Here is a 16,529-nt window from a genome sequence, read left to right as displayed (position 1 = left end):
TTATTTTTAAACAAGTTCTGCTGTGTAATTATTATTACGCGTGACAGATGAAAAAGAAAAAAAAACTTACAGACAATTTTAGAATAATAGGTACTATAACCTTGTAAACTTAGTATATCTAAACCTATCTTATAATTAGTAACAACCTGTTTACCTATGTAAATAAATATGAAACTTTGAACATTCGTAGAAAATTGTGGATGATGAAATAATTAAGACATTTTGTTGATAATACTGATGATAAACAAATCACTGACGGCCTCCGTGGTCAACCATTTAAAATGCTCAACTAATAATAAGGTTGCAGGTTCGAATAACGGGGCGTGGGCAACCAAATTTTATTTAATTAGTGACATCCCCAATTGGTGTATGTTGTGAGGCTGAAGGTTATGGGGAGGGGAAAAAGATGAAAAAAGGGAGAAGAAGTTGGGGAAATATCTGGCTATTCAGATCTGGTATATATCTGTTATTGTTTTGTATTTGAAATACATACATATGACAGATTTACAGAAGAAAAACATTTGGTTCTAAAACAAATTACAATAAAATATTTTCTTTTTAACGCAACTACCCAATTCAATAAAGAAAAACGTTTCTCGTGTTTGAATTGGGGAGTAGTACCATTATAGCAGAGATGTGCAAAATGGGTACCCAAGACCATTTCAAATGCAAAATGGAAATGGGTCAAAACTTTTCCATTTGAAAATGCAAAATGCAAAATGGTTTTTAGAAAAGCATTTCAAATGCAAAATGCAAAATACCTATTTTCATAATGCATTGAAAATGCAAAATGGTTTCTCACGTCAAACAATTAAAATAATTATTGAATTTTTAAACAGTTTTGTCATTTAATAATGGACATCAATGTAAAACAAACATATTACATGATGGTAAATCAAAAAATGCCACGACTACGGATTATGAACCACAAAAAATTTGCGCGGGACAAATGTTGCCAACGTAAAAACATAAAAACTGCTATCTAACATTTAATATTACAGCATCATGGCCCCATGTTCAGTATTTTTTGTAATGGTATCACTCAATTGCCAGGGCTTCTACCAGGGAGCAACTTGACAAATGTAAATTATCTCTCATAGCGAGGTTGAGGACCGACTGATATTTGGGGCTTATGAAAAAAGATGAGTGGAGATAGTAGGAAGAATGTTGCAAAAAAGCATTTAAAATGGAAAATGCATTGAGAAAAGCATTTAAAATGCAAAATGGAAAATACCCATTTTGCATTTCCATTTGAAATAAAGTACATCTCTGTATTACAGTATACATAAGGTAAAGAAAAGAAAGAAAGTTTTTATTTATAAAGTAAGAAATAAACAAATTTATATGCATGATAACAAAAGTATATTTAATGAAATAGACTAATATAGCAGTTACTAAGTTAGATACACAGTAAATGTAAATAAATTTAAGAATATGGATGTAGTAAAATAAAAATAATATTCTTACATTCGATTAATAAGTAGGTACATGGAGTTATTCTATTCAGTTGGAATAGAGCATTATCCTACCACTCTCGATATAAGTTTGGGAAACACTTTGTTTAAATCTTGTATATATTAATTTATGACGATACCTAACAGCTATATAGTCATTAGCACGTACATGAAGTTCGTGTGATCATAGATAGATGCAGATAGTTTCTCCATTCTATTGAATTAACTTTTTTTCGAATAAGTAGTACTAACGTATTTTCGTGCAAGTATTAGCAAAAAAACTAATTCAAAAGATTGCAAAACCCTTCTGAACGGCTGAAAATCCCATTTAAAAGACCATAATCGAAATATCCGAGATGGTTCAATAAAGAACTTGTTCAATAAACTGCCCTTAAAAAAGTTTTACATAAGAAATATAAAGAAGACAGGTCTTTATCAAATTATATTGAATTTAAAAACGTTAGAAAAGATTGTAAAATCTTATCAAAAACGTGCTAAAATTCTTTTATTAATAATGTTGAAACTTCAATAAATCATAATGTAAAGTATTTTTGGAACTATGCAAAATCAATGAAAAATAACAACTTTGGTATACCCGCCAACTTGGAATATGCAGTTACAAAGGCCAAAGACACTCAAAATATCGCTGACCTTTTTGCTGATTTTTTAAAAGCGTTTATGAATGTGAGCCACCAGTTTCTGCTAGTACAGTATCAAATTTTACTACTGATCATAATCTTAATTTATCTTTTATCCACATAGAATATAATGATATATTGACTGAACTAAAATTACTAGATCAAAGCAAAAGTGGTGGACCAGATAAAATACCTCCTGTATTTTTGAATAATTGTGCTACCAATCTGGCGTATCCTTTATATTTGCTGTTTAATCAGTCTTTACGAACAGGATGTTTTCCTACTAAATGGAAATTCAGCTTTCTTAGGCCTTTTTTTAATAAAGGCGATAAACACGAGGTGATTAATTGCAGACCGGTGTGCCTTTTATCAACAATTCCTAAAGTTTTTGAAAAAATTCTTCTTAAAAAAGTTATTTTCCAATTAAACCACGTAATTTCTCCTAAACAACATGGTTTCTCTACTGTAAAATCTACCCTTACTAACTTGTTAACCTATCAAAACTATATATATGATTCCATGTCTAGTAAATGTCAAATTGAATCTATTTATACCGATTTTAGCAAGGCGTTCGATAAAGTCAATCATGAGTTATTGCTGAATAAACTCCATAAATTCGGTATAGGTGGTTCACTATATAAGTGGTTTAATAGTTACTTGACCAACAGATTACTGGCTGTTAAAATTGATGGTACATTTTCATACATATTCACTGCTACGAGTGGTGTTCCCCAGGGGTCACACTTAGGTCCAATCCTGTTTTTATTATTTATAAATGATGTATTGTATATTTTCAATGATGTTCAAGTGTTAATGTTTGCAGACGACCTGAAATTATTCAAAGCAATCAGAAACATTAACGATTGCCATATATTGTCAAATAACTTGTCAAGATTAATTATATGGTGTCGTGATAACCGCTTGCAACTTAACATAACCAAATGCCAAATTATGAGGTTTCATTGAATAAAGAATCCAATATTTTTTTATTATTCCATTAACAATATGTCGTTAGTATCTGTCTCGGAAATTAATGACTTAGGTATTTGGTTTGACACGAAACTTAACTTTATTAAGCATATTGAAATAATAACCAATAAAGCTTTGAAAATGTTGGGATTTATTTTAAGGGTACCTAGTGATTTCAATAATATAAATACTGTAAAAACATTATATATGTCACTAGTAAGGAGTCATGTAGAATACAATTCCACGGTTTGGTCCCCAAATTATGAGTTTCATTCACATGCGATTGAAAGGATCCAAAATAAATTTTTAAGATATGTAAATTTTAAAATGGGCATTCTTAGAGAAAACCTAAATTACGATAACGTACTTTGTTCATTAAGTTTAATAAAATTATCTGATCGCAGAATTATTTCCGATTTAACCTGTTTGTATAAAATTATTAATTCAATGTTTGATACCCCTGATTTATTATATGTAATCTCTTTTCATACTCCAAGCAGGTCGGTTACAAGACAGTACCTACCATATTATTGTAGCAATTCTATATCAACGTCCCAATATCACACTCCTATGCGACGGATTCAACAGCTAGGAAACAAATACTACGATGTTGTTGATATATTTAGTACATCAATTTCAATATATAAGCATACCCTATTGAAGTTTTTTTCATCAAGTAGTGGAATATTTTAATAAAGGTATTTAATTTGATTTGACTAACACATAATAATTTTGTCAACTGAAACAGAAAAAAATATTTTGTATTTTTTATGTTTTGTGCCTGCATGCTGTGTGATCAAGTTCAGTGATATTTTGACTTTATATTTATTTTTCTGCAATTGTTTTAAATAGTCGTTTCCTGCACTATTTACATGTATAATTTCGTAAATATTTTTTTTATATATATGTATGTAAAAGCCTTAATAGGCGTGAAATAAATAAATAATAAGTGTGGCAAAGTTCATATCACATATTAAAAAAAAATATGCCCTTGGACCATTGTGCTTTTTTAAATTTAGGTACAACCATTTTCCTGTGGGCTATTAATTTTATAATAAAACATTTTAAATGTTCAAATCAAATGAGCTCTCTCAATTTTTCCGCCCATCGTGACACGGTAAGCGAATCCCGTTACCGCTCATTAAACATTTTATTTTGTTGTGTTCGATTAATACTTACATATTTTGATTATTTTATCCAAATACACAATATTTAGTATGATACGGTATTCGTTTTACCTAATACATTAACGGCCCTCGCTATTAAATGTTTCCAGCGCGAATTCGAATATTCAACTCACTGCGTCTGCAGCTGGCCAGTGCGTTCCATTCAATACAAGACACGCACAGAGCAAAACAAATTATTATCAATTAAAGATATTGTGATTATGAAAATTATCTTAAAATATATTTTAGAATGTTCGTGGAGGAGGTTCTCAGTAACAACATTTAATATAACGTTTTATTTGGATTTATTTTTTTTGATAAATACAATTATAAAGAGTTACAAAAGGCTTCCCTTTGTTCCAGCCTGGTTTCGCAGTGCGGCGGGGCACTGTTAATACTAAATTTTATAGTTTAATTTGAGGTCACGGGTTCAAAAGCCGGCGAGGACAAAACAAATTTAATTTAATTTATATAAGTATGTCATATTATAGAATTAAAATAAATTTTATATAGTTACATATAATGAATCTGTACCTCGTTCAAAAGTGGAAGATACGTTCAGTATCACCCTGGTGAGAGACCATAATTCAGGATTGAAAGTTGCTTGAGAACGGCGTAGATATGTTTAGTGACTAGATCTGAATAGCCAGGAACTTTCCAACCCTCCTTTTCCCTATCTCTAAAAATGTAGACCACATACATAAGGAATATAAATGAAATTTCTTTTGAAGACACTTCAATGAAAATGTTATTGATTTCTTCTTAACAATTCCTTCTCACATGTTTTGGTTTTAGCTGAAACCAATTTTACTTTATTTCTTTTCGCTATTATGCACTTTTCTAAATACTCAGGATTTCTAATAGGCATGCAGCGATTATGTCGAGGATCAATTAATTCGGGTAGCATGCAAAAATTGTAAAAGCGTTTCAGCTGTTCAACCATATTAGTTTGCCAAAATTCGTCATCCCTTAAAATTTTTTCGATTTTTATTCCGAGTTCAGTCCATACAACAAACATACAAATAGCTTTTTTTGTTACATGTAATTGGCCCTGAACCTGGTAAAACCAATCGTGGGATGTATTTACCAGCATTTCTCCATTTTTGTTAAGTTTCCAAAAGGTATTTTTTTGGATTTTACTGCTTCATATATGAGCATACTGCGTGCTGCGAAAGGACATTTAATTTCAATCACGGTGTCTTCAGAAGAAATTCCATCTGGGGTCGCACCCATATAAGTATACTCTTCATCTATGAAAATACCACACTTTTCTATGGTAATGCTTTCTAGTTCTGCAAGCTCCTTCAGGACATTGTATTCATGTTTTTGTCCGTGTTGAATTGAAGGAATATTTGATAAGGATTGCTGGTACAGTATATTTTTGACTAATGGAGCGCAACTGATATTTTGCCGCCGTTTCCACACTTTTCCAAACCACGATGTCGTAATCATATTGCGGCGCATCTCGATCCACTTTCCACTAGATGCTTGAAGTACTGTCGCCCTTTCAATTGCTTGCCTATCTTTGGCTATGGTAAAAAGCCTTTCCAAAAAATCATCTTTAGCTGCCTCATACGATGCTTGGTCCATATCAGGTTTTTCTGCATTGGGACCATAATGCTGATCTTTTGCTGGAGCGAGCTGCAGGGTTTTTCTTTTCTTTTTTTTACTTAATGCTTGTTGATTATTTTTCTGCAATCTTTTTATTTCTAATTGCTTTATGAGTTTTCCGGGACTATTACCGGTTGAAAATTTATGCAAATAATAGTGTGGACGATTGGTGTTGAACGCCACTACTGCTGCAGCGCACCTTCCATTGTAGGACCGTTTCAAAGAATAGTTAATACGCTTTCCACCAACAAATTAAGCCACAACATTATTATAGCACTCCACAATATTGCTATCTACATCATGTATTAAACTTCGAGCATTAGATGCCAAAAGTCGAACGTGCTGCATGATTCTGGACATTATCAAGCTCGAAGTCATATTGGGTACGTAATTAGTGTCGCCAGTATCGCGTTTGCAAAAGTATGCCCGTTCCTTGCATAGTGAGTGGTCTCCAAATACATGTTTTGGACCATTCAATATATCCAAATATAGCTGCTTTATTTTTTCCTCTAGACTACAATTCATAGCCTTCCGGTACGTTATTGCACAACGTACAGCCGTTCTCAGGCATAAAATACGGCTTGACACAATCTTCCTCAATGCTAAGGGATACTTTGTATCTTCTGACAGTGATCTAAGTTTTTTGCAATAATTTCGAAGTAAGTGATTTCGGCATTCGATCTTTTCGACTGAAACATTTTTATACGATGTGTTTCTTTTATTTTATTGTAAGTGCTGGAATATTTTATATACTTTTATATTTTAAAAACATCAAATTGTTTATTACTTTATTTATTAGAAACCCGAAAAAAAGTTAACAATAAATTAATTCTTAATAATATCAAATTTTTTATTACCTAGAAACCCGAAAAAATGTTAAAAATATATTAATTCTTAATAATACCAAATTGTTTATTACCTAGAAACCCAAAAAAATGTTAACAATAAATTAATTCTTGATAATACTATTTGACACTACACAGCTTCGACGGAAACGCGCAGATGAAACATAAAAAAGGCGACACACTATTATAGTCCCTACGCGCAACGCATAGAGTGGAATATTGTTGAAACGTCACATGGAAGTGTAATAATTACGCGGACTTTCGAACTTTGAAAAAAGATTGAAACGACGGACCGTAGGAAGCGTGCATTCACGGCCACCTCATAGAGCCGAATGAGTAGGAGAATTCTTAGATGTTCATTATATAGTATTTAACGAAAATAAATTGTTAGTAAAAACATATATCTCGACAGAAAAATGTATTTATGATAGCCTAGCGTGGCTACATTGTAGATATTTTCACGATTAATAACTTAGATTGTCGTTTGAATCTGACAATTCATGATTCTCCATACAACGATTGAGATCGCTAGTAAGGAAGGCCCTTAACGCATTGTTGAGGACCACTTGAACTCTGTGTTTAGTATATTTACAGAGATGGCGTGAAATCAGTTGATAGCACCGACAAGAAAGGGTTAAACCACCATTGGTTCGATGGGTTAAACCAGTGGTCGGCAAACTTATTGGCCAAAGAGACAAATATGTAAAGTACAACGATTCAAAAAAAAATCTGAGAGCCAAATCTGTTTTTTAATTTAGTAAACCTCTGTTATAATTTTAGACCTTCATTAAATTACGGGTACACTGAATAAAACTTGATTTCACCCTTAATAAAAATTTATCCGTTGATAGACAATAATATTAAAGTAAGGTACCTATCCATAAATTTAAATTATGTCAATGACTGACAAACACTTAATGCGAACAACGTCCTTGTATCTTCTTGGAAAATGTCAGTAAGTCAGGTTTTTATGTTGTTGTTTTTAATTTGAAGCATGATTCCAAGTTCTCATCAATAAGACGACTTCTCAGTTTACTCTTGATAAAGTTCATGCTTGAAAAAGATTGTTCGCATGCATATGTAGAATTGAAAAGGGAAAAAACAACAAACGCGAGTTTTTTCAGCTGATCGTAAGAGTCAGGAATACTATTCCAGACGTTAAAAATGATCATGTCTTCCTTCTCCAGGTCTTTCAAAACAGACCACTTGTGTTGTGAACTAAGATCACATTTGTTCTTCTCCAATATTTCCAAATCAATACAAAGACGTTGAAATTTAGAGCTCCATATTTCCTTGTTTTTAAAATCCTTCAATTGTATTTCAAATTTACCCATGTAAATAAGAAGATTTTTGACGAATGCTAAGGTAGCTCTGCGGTTTTTAAACTTCTGAAACCTGCTGAGAAATGCTTCCCTCATATTTAAAATTGTTGTTTTGAATGGTGTTTGTCAATAGAGGAATTATTTCAGGAGTTTAAAAACAGCAGAGCGACCTTAGCATTTGTGCCAGAACCGCACTCATGGAGCCAAAGAGTCGCATGCGGCTCCGGAGCCGCACTTTGCCGACCACTGGGTTAAACGAAACAAAAGGAACCGGTTCCTAGTAATAATATCCTGCAATCCAGTTGTTATAACTATACTCAAGGGAGTTAAATAATTAATACTATTCAAGCTAAAGAAAAGGAGGAACGAGTACAAGAAAAAGAAGTTACTTAGTTACAAAACACTCTTAAAATTTATTTAATAAAAAATGTATAAAGAAGGGTTAGTCTTAATCTAGGCGTAATTTATAGTTCTTATCTTGAACCGCGGATCTCCACGTTCGCACTTATCACCGACATCACACAAGCGGCAACTTGGGTTGGATCCGAAGGGCGGAATTAGTTCAGCCTGGGCCAAGGCTCCGAAGGGCGGAGTCGGCAGGCAGCGACTCCTGAGAGGGCAGCTTCCTCGTAGGGATATCCTCAGCGCCGCTCCAAGGGGGAGAGCAGGAAGTTTCTCGGCGGAGGCGAGACGGTAACTTCTGCTAGGGCAGCTCCCTGGTCGGGAGAGCCTCGGTGCCGCTCCAAAGGGGGAGAGCAGGAAGTTTCTCGGCGGAGGCGAGACGGTAACTTCTGCTAGGGCAGTTCCCTGGTGGGCAGCTGCCTCGGCGCCGCTCCAAGGGGGAGAGCAGGATGATGACTCCCAAGATGATGACTGTCGAGTGCGGAAATGTGAACTGTCGAGAACTAGGCGAGATCGTGACCGCCGAGAGGGCAGCCTCCTGGGCGGAGGCGCCTCGGCGGCCGCCCCAAGGGGAGGCGAGATGATCACTGTCGGGTGCCAAAAAAAATCAACTGTCAACTGTTTGACTCGGGACTGTTGGTTGCGGAATCTGTCTTCAGCTGTTGAGGCGAGATGAGAACTGCCGAGAGGGCAGCTTCCTCGGCGACCGCCCCAAGGGGCGGGCGAGATGATCACTCTCTGACTGGGTACTGTTAACTGTTTTTGGTTGCGGAATCTGTTGAGCTGCGCAATCCGGCGACCGTAACGCGCCTGTCGTGGGGTGCTGGAACTAAAGTGGTTCCGCTTTACACCACTTCGCAGTGCATTTTCTCGAGTCCGTGGCGCTGGCATCGCCATTCTCACCGTAGTCGTTATTATTATTTTAAAAGATGCTAAAATGACATTTGTACAAAAGACCTTCAAACAATTACAATATAGCCTAGCCTTGGGCGAAGGTTTTTATTGCCGGGTCGCTGGTTTAACAATACACCCATTCGGATTACGACTTGATGGGTCTAGAGCTAAATCTGCCGACTAATTAGTGTATTTCTAAGTTGGCTTTCTATTTTTTTTTTTGCGATTTCCGGCGAAACTATTGACAAAATATTTAGGGTCTAATAAAATCTGAACTGCCGCCTCCATCTGCGTGTAAAATCACAGAGACAAATGCTGGAGCACGTGTTCACTTTGGTCTTTCTGTGAATTCAAGTCATGTATATACCTAGGGACATATCACAGTGATAGCAAAGTTACAGGGACAAAGTAACCGGGAAAGAAATATTGAATATATCTATATTCTCTAGTTTCTCATCAGTGATGTCATTCCTACCAAAATTTCGGTAGATCTTCCGATATTCACAGAAAATGGACCTATTGTAGGGATTTTATATATATGTACTTATTAAATTTTACCTATACTGTAGATCTTTGGCGTATCTTATATCTAATTAAAATCTATTCTAGTATTTACGCTTCACCTCTAGTTAGTTTATGATCATATGTTTATTTGTGATCATATCTATGAGTGGTTTATTTATGTATCTATGGTTCAAACTTCAAACCGCTTCAAACGTATTTATTTGTTATTTATCTTCAAACGTCAACTCATCGTCAGCTCAGCTGTTTAATTTATTGTAATCTCACTGATTTCGATAATTCACTTTTTTTAAATGATAATAAGGTTTGTCCATATTTTAAAATTTTGTGCGAACCATTTTCTGTAAATTTAATAATATTGTACAGGTATGCAATCCATCTGTCAACTAGAAATGTCATCTAGTGTGTAAACATAACCTATGTGATATAAAATGGTTTATAATTTAAATAACAAAACGTTTAATTTAAATAACGAAACATTTAATTTATATAGCGACACATTTAAAGAAATTGTTCAAAGGCCCAAAGGGCAAATGCTGTTTAAAAAAACAACACTTGATTTCAACTTAAATATCGAATGGAGACATATTTAAGTTGGGATTTGTAAACATTCACAAAATAGGTTTTTAGGGTTTATTTTGGGTAATTTTTCATCGGTAAGTAGAGTTATACCATATTCAGTAGTTGTGTAAATTAATTTTTAATGTTAAAAACTCGTGGAGCATTTGCGTGGCCTTCTATGTAACTTCTATTTATACATAGCTCAATGTCTAAATGCGCTTAAATTACAAAATTAACCCAACTAATAACCAATTTTGTGCACGTTACTAGTTTCTTGTAGTAGTTAAGGAAATAATTACCCGTTTTTGTTATAATGTACATTACGGTACATCTTTGAATAGGCATAAACAGTTTTTATTTTTTCATTTGAGAGTACCTACTATCACTTGAACCCTCAGATCATAAATTCTCAGATCAAAGATTCTTAAAATAAAGGCACTAAAATGGTGTGTACTGTTTCCTGGTCAGTTTCAACCTCTCAAAAACCCAAGCGTGTCTGATTTCGGCAAAGGGGGAGTTCATTGTCTGGTGCAATTTGATGGGAGAACCCTCCCCAATAAAGACTCCATTGAAATGCTTGGAGGAAGTATCTCAGACCCGCTCAAGTATCGAGACTTCGTAGAAGCCCGAGTAAATCTGGCTTCCACGAAACTGGGCATCTTGTACATAGCTAGCAGATTCTTCAATAGTTACCAGCTGCTAACTTTTACTTTTACTTTTGCTTTAGCTGGTACTTTTGGTCGGAAATTGAAGTCTGTTTTCTTATAAAAAAAAATAAAATGTGTACTTACTTCATTCACTATACTCTTTAAGTACTTTTTATGATTTATCTCTAAACTTGTATAAAAAATATTTGTACACTTTTATTAGACACTGAGCATTATCTATATACAAAATAATTTTCTTTTATACTTTTTCCTTATTTACATGTAAAAAAATATTTTAATTTGTTATCTACCCAGTCAATCTGTGAGAAATAGTTAGGATACAGGCGAATTCTCAAGTTATTGTTTTACAAAATTATCTTTTAATTTCTGTCTGTATCTGTGTTTTCTCCTTAAATAAATAAAATAACTCTGTACAAATCTCAAGTACGTCCAAAAATTGAATTTAAGGGCCACATCCGGGCTGGATTCTGCCAGGAGGCCGATCCGTTGTTAACAGACCGATTGCCATTTCTAATGAACATGTCTGTTCTGGATTTCAATGGAGCTTCTCAAAGCACCGTTGCACCCTGTGCACCGGTGTGCACAGGGTGCACATGTGCGCGAGATGTCTGCTTCAAGAGAAGTATAGTTTCTTCATCACATTTTTATGTAATATATGGAATGAGCTACCGGTGTCTGTTTTTCCTCCTTCATATAAAGTTCCTGCCTTAACCCGCCTCACAATGCTGCCCAACGTGGTGATATAGTTCGCCTGTCTTTAGACAGACAGGGGCGCTCTTGTAAGGTGTCATGTTTAAAAATACAATGTAAACATGCTCATGAAATCGATAGATTTGTTCTAAATAATAATTTTCTTTTTCAGATAAAGTGCCACGATGACTTCCACTAAATCATTCTTCTATTTTGCTTATGGCAGCAACTTACTAGAAAAAAGAATACGAATTCAAAATTCATCAGCCACTCGCAAAAATATTGGGCAACTGAAAGTAGGTTCCTAGTTAACACAAAAATTCTCCTGAAATCGACAGCTACTACACAGGTCTTAATTATTTATGAAATCCCTATTGGTTCCCTATTTATTCACCCGCAGTTCTCGGTGGTGGGAATGCATATAACTTCTTTTTTTTTTAACCCCTAGGATTAAACTGGACTTTAAATTGCACAATGACCCCCCCAAAATTATAGGAATAATTTAATAAATATATTAATATGATTATTTTAATTATAATTATTTTAATATGAATAATTATAACTTAAATTTATAATTATTATGCATATAAAATATTATACAAAAAATCTGATCAAATTGTAAATTGAAATTTAAAAGCTATATTGACAGGTGGCAAGTAGCGACATCTAACATTTCAGTTTGAAGCCATACCCATTCTATATGTACTTATGCTCGGTCAAAAAGTCCGCTGACCCAACTCCTGTATCAATAAGCACCATACAATAAACGAGATGAGACTATGGCCTAATATTATGCTTATGAAATTTCGCTAACTGGATGTTTGGGTCATGTCCGAGACGGTGACCACCCGTCAAAATGACAATTCAACACACCTCCAAAAAGTGATATAAAGTCATCCAAAGTGATGAAACAAACACTAAGTCAATTAGGTTACATATGTAACTATTAAATCTAGTTTTTGTTTCATCAATTTTTAGAGGTGTGTTGAGTTTTCATTTTGATGAAATATCAGGGAACCGTCCGAGACAGACTAACAGAGGCAATACGATGAATATAATTATGTGTTTAAAAACGTAGGTCGGTTAGTTAAATATAGTGTTAATGTTTTGAATTTGAACAGTTTTTAATATCTTGCCGTTGTCTATAATTCGTGACGAATCATATTTTTAGAAACCAGTTGATGTCATATTAAAAGAAAAAGATTAATTTAACCAAGTTTATGTCACTAACCACTTCTCAGCAGTTACATATGGAATAATGGCTTCATTTAAAATATGTTTTCTTTGGTTTTTACTATTCTTTATTTGTATAAATATTGCAGATACAATAAATATAATATATTGCATAAAATTATTGGTAAATGATTTTTTTTGTGGTTTACAAATAAATATTACAGGGTATATTAAAGGTAACTCTGCATTCCTTATTCCTAGTAGGTAATTAATTATTACTCACACAGAGTTAAAACCAATGCTAAGTGACTTATTTATTAATGAAAATGTTAAATTATGTTTAAAAATATATAAAGCATAATTTGAGTTCCGTATTCATGAGGTTCCTACAAATTCATTGGAATATCAATTAAAGATTCGTTACAAATATATTTTTTTATGACCTTCGTCGTCGGACCCCAAGAGCCGCCTCTGGTTGATGGTGATGTCGGTGGGTTCATTTAAAAACTGCTCATAATTATTTGTTTTCAGGATCATAAATTGGAATTTTTTGGCTTCAGTCAACGCTGGGGGGGGGCTTCTGCTACCATAGTACCGAGTGTGGGCCACGAAGTCTGGGGTGCAATATGGGAAATAGGCATGGAAAATATGGCGGACCTAGACAAGTAAAAAATGTTTAAATCCTTTTTGAAGCTTGACATTGTTAACTTTACTGGCGTCCAAAAGTGGAGCTAAGGACACCATATTTTTTTCTTATTCGGCTCTCAATAAGATAGAAAAAAAACTATGATAAGTGAAGCATGGAGCATTACTCTGATGGTTTTGGCATTCATTGACTTTGAAAACTTATAAAAAGTCATGTAGAGAGTGACCGGGTGTGTCATCAAAATGACAAGGCCATTTTTTCTTATGGGTCCTATTTTATAAAGAACTAGCTGAAGTCCCTTTTGTTGCCAGGGCTTTATGCAGAGTTCTCAAAATCTCATCTAGACATTGACCTTCCTCATGTTTTGATGGTCATGGGTGCAAAATTCCATCAATCTTGGAATAAAACTGTAGATTAGTATAAAAATCAGATCCACGCTGCCCGCCTGGAGTCCGCCCACCACAGGCACTTCTTTAAGAAGATTAACATTAAGAGATTGTACATCATATTATCGAAAAACATTAAATTGTTTTGTTTGTTTCAGTCAAGAAGGTGTTGCAGAAAATATATACTTTCCCAAGACTGTAGAGGTGGAACTGGCTGATGGTGGCAACCTGCAGTGCCGAGTTTACCAGCGTGCCGTGGATCCCTCTCTGGTGAACCCCAACAACAACCTCGCACCAGATAAGCCCTCGCTCCTCTACAAGGAAACCATACTTCAGGGAGCCGTAGAAAGCAATTTACCAATAGCCTACTTGGAAAAGTTAAAGGCTATATCCCACAATGGGTACCAAGGACAGGCGCAAATGGGACATGTCCTTAACATTATGTAATATGAGGATGATTATGACCATGTTATTATCTTTTTTAGGGTTGACTTCTTAATTATGTTATTTATTCATTAAACAACCAAATAAATCCCTTATTTTTCTTCTTAAACTAGGTGATTTCATTTGTTTTTAATGTTACCTAATCATTATCTTAATATATCCACTAATGGGAGGTAATATAATTTAATTTGTAATAATGTACCTTTTTACACGCCGAAAAAGTATACTTTGGACAGATATACTTTTTATACAGTTTGGATCTCATCGGACCTAACTCCCTCAGAAAAAAAAGGTCAACACAAAAAATTCAAACAAAGCAAATCCATAGCTGATTATACAAACTTTAGGGAAACTAGGAAAAAATGTAAAGATCTTTCTAAACATTGCTACAAAATGTACATAACTACCATTGAGAATAATGTTTTTAAATCCAAAAATCCCTGGAAATTTCTTAAAAAAATAAACAATGAAAACACGGATTACCCACCAATAATGCAAATGAATGGAATCAGTGCAAACAATACACAGGACATAGTAAACCTTTTTTTCAGATTTCTTCAAAAACGTATTAGATGACGAAACCCCCGATGATAAAATACCCGAATACAAATTTAGTAATACTACACACTTAACAAATTGCCATATCACACAAAAATCTTGCGAACAGAAATTACTTTCCTTAGACACTGACAAATCTGCTGGCCCAGACGACATTCCACCAATATTCCTTAAAAAATGATCCAATGCATTATCTAAACAGCTTACAGTACTATTCAACAGCCTCTTGTTCCTTGGATATTTTCCAAGCCGCTGGAAATCGAGCTTCATTACACCCATCCTCAAAAAAGGAGACGACACTGACATAGCCAATTATCGCCCCATTTGTATACAGTCAGTACTTCCTAAGCTTTTTGAATCACTGATCCTTGATGAAATCTATCCCAAATTAATAAAACTAATTGACCAAAAACAACACGGTTTTATCAAAGGTAGATCAACCGCAACTGACGTAACAATATTTCAAAACTTTATATTAGATATAGAATCTTTTGCAAAAAATAAACAAGTCGACTGCATATATACAGACTTTTCGAAAGCATTCGACAAAGTATCCCATAAACTACTAACCCGAAAACTATTTGCCCTAGGAATAAGAGATAACATGCTAAAATGGTTTACTAGCTATTTATCAAATCGTAAACTATTTGTTAAAATAAAATCTTTGCTATCGAAAGCTTTCTGTGCGACCAGTGGCCTACCGCAAGGAGATCGAAGTCACCTTGGTCCGGTTTTGTTTCTCATTTTCATTAACGATATAACAAATTGCTTCGACGATGTCGAGGTATTGCTCTTTGCTGGTGACATCAAGCTATACAAAAAAATAACTGATGTAAATCATTGCCAAATACTACAGTAAAATATTAATAAGTTTAAAGATTGGTGCGTACAAAATAATCTGTTTTTAAATGTAGACAAATGCAAAACTCTGACTTTCTGCAGAAATAAAAATCCTATTTTATTTCAATATTCCATTAACAATACAGCTTTAGAAAGAGTCACGGAAATGAGAGATCTCGGAATTATTTTGGATGAAAAACTAAGTTTCGCCAATCATATCCACCAAATTGTAAACAAAGGCATGAAAACACTAGGCTTCGTATTAAGAACAACTAAAAACTTTAACTTCATACAGTAAACTGTTATACATATCTCTAGTTAGAAGCATAATTGAATACAACTCAGTAGTTTGGTCTCCCTCTTATAAAATTCACATTAATAACCAGAGATGTGCTTTATTTCAAATAAATCCATTTCAAATGGAAATGCAAAATGCAAAATGGGTATTTTCCATTTTGCATTTTAAATGCTTTTCTAAAAACCATTTTGCATTTTGCATTTTAAATGCTTTTCTCAATGCATTTTCCATTTTAAATGCTTTTTTGCAACATTCTTCCTGTTATCTCCACTCATCTTTTTTTCGTAGGCCCCGTATATGAGTCGGTCCTCAACCTAACTATTAGAGATAATTTACGTCTGTCAAGTTGCTACCTGGTAGAAGCCCTGGAAATTAAGTGATACCATTAAAAAAAATACAGATTCAAATAGTGAACACGGGGCCATGACGCTGAAATATTAAA

The 16,529-nt window shown here is 34.1% G+C and overlaps 1 protein-coding gene across 2 annotated transcripts; it reads left to right on the top strand.

Moving 5' to 3' along the window:
* Positions 1-3,536: 3,536 nt before the first annotated feature.
* Positions 3,537-14,500, top strand: LOC149425287 (gamma-glutamylcyclotransferase-like). 2 transcript variants are annotated; one of them, XM_089651064.1, is made up of 4 exons: positions 3,537-3,759; positions 11,915-12,038; positions 13,447-13,580; positions 14,106-14,500. In XM_089651064.1, exons 2-4 carry the CDS (start codon positions 11,928-11,930, stop codon positions 14,392-14,394), a joined length of 534 nt encoding a protein of 177 aa, XP_089507190.1. In that variant the 5' UTR covers positions 3,537-3,759; positions 11,915-11,927; the 3' UTR covers positions 14,395-14,500. The 2 variants fall into 2 exon arrangements, with proteins under 2 accessions (XP_089507190.1, XP_089507189.1); XM_089651063.1 differs by lacking the exon at positions 3,537-3,759 and adding an exon at positions 10,011-10,127.
* Positions 14,501-16,529: the final 2,029 nt, after the last annotated feature.

This window comes from Hesperophylax consimilis, chromosome 3 (assembly GCF_061612785.1).
Source record: "Hesperophylax consimilis isolate HC1 chromosome 3, BYU_Hcon_1.0, whole genome shotgun sequence".
NCBI classification, from domain to species: domain Eukaryota; kingdom Metazoa; phylum Arthropoda; class Insecta; order Trichoptera; family Limnephilidae; genus Hesperophylax; species Hesperophylax consimilis.
The sequence above is the reverse complement of the archived record's forward strand: the minus strand, read 5'-3'. Positions and strand labels throughout refer to the sequence as shown.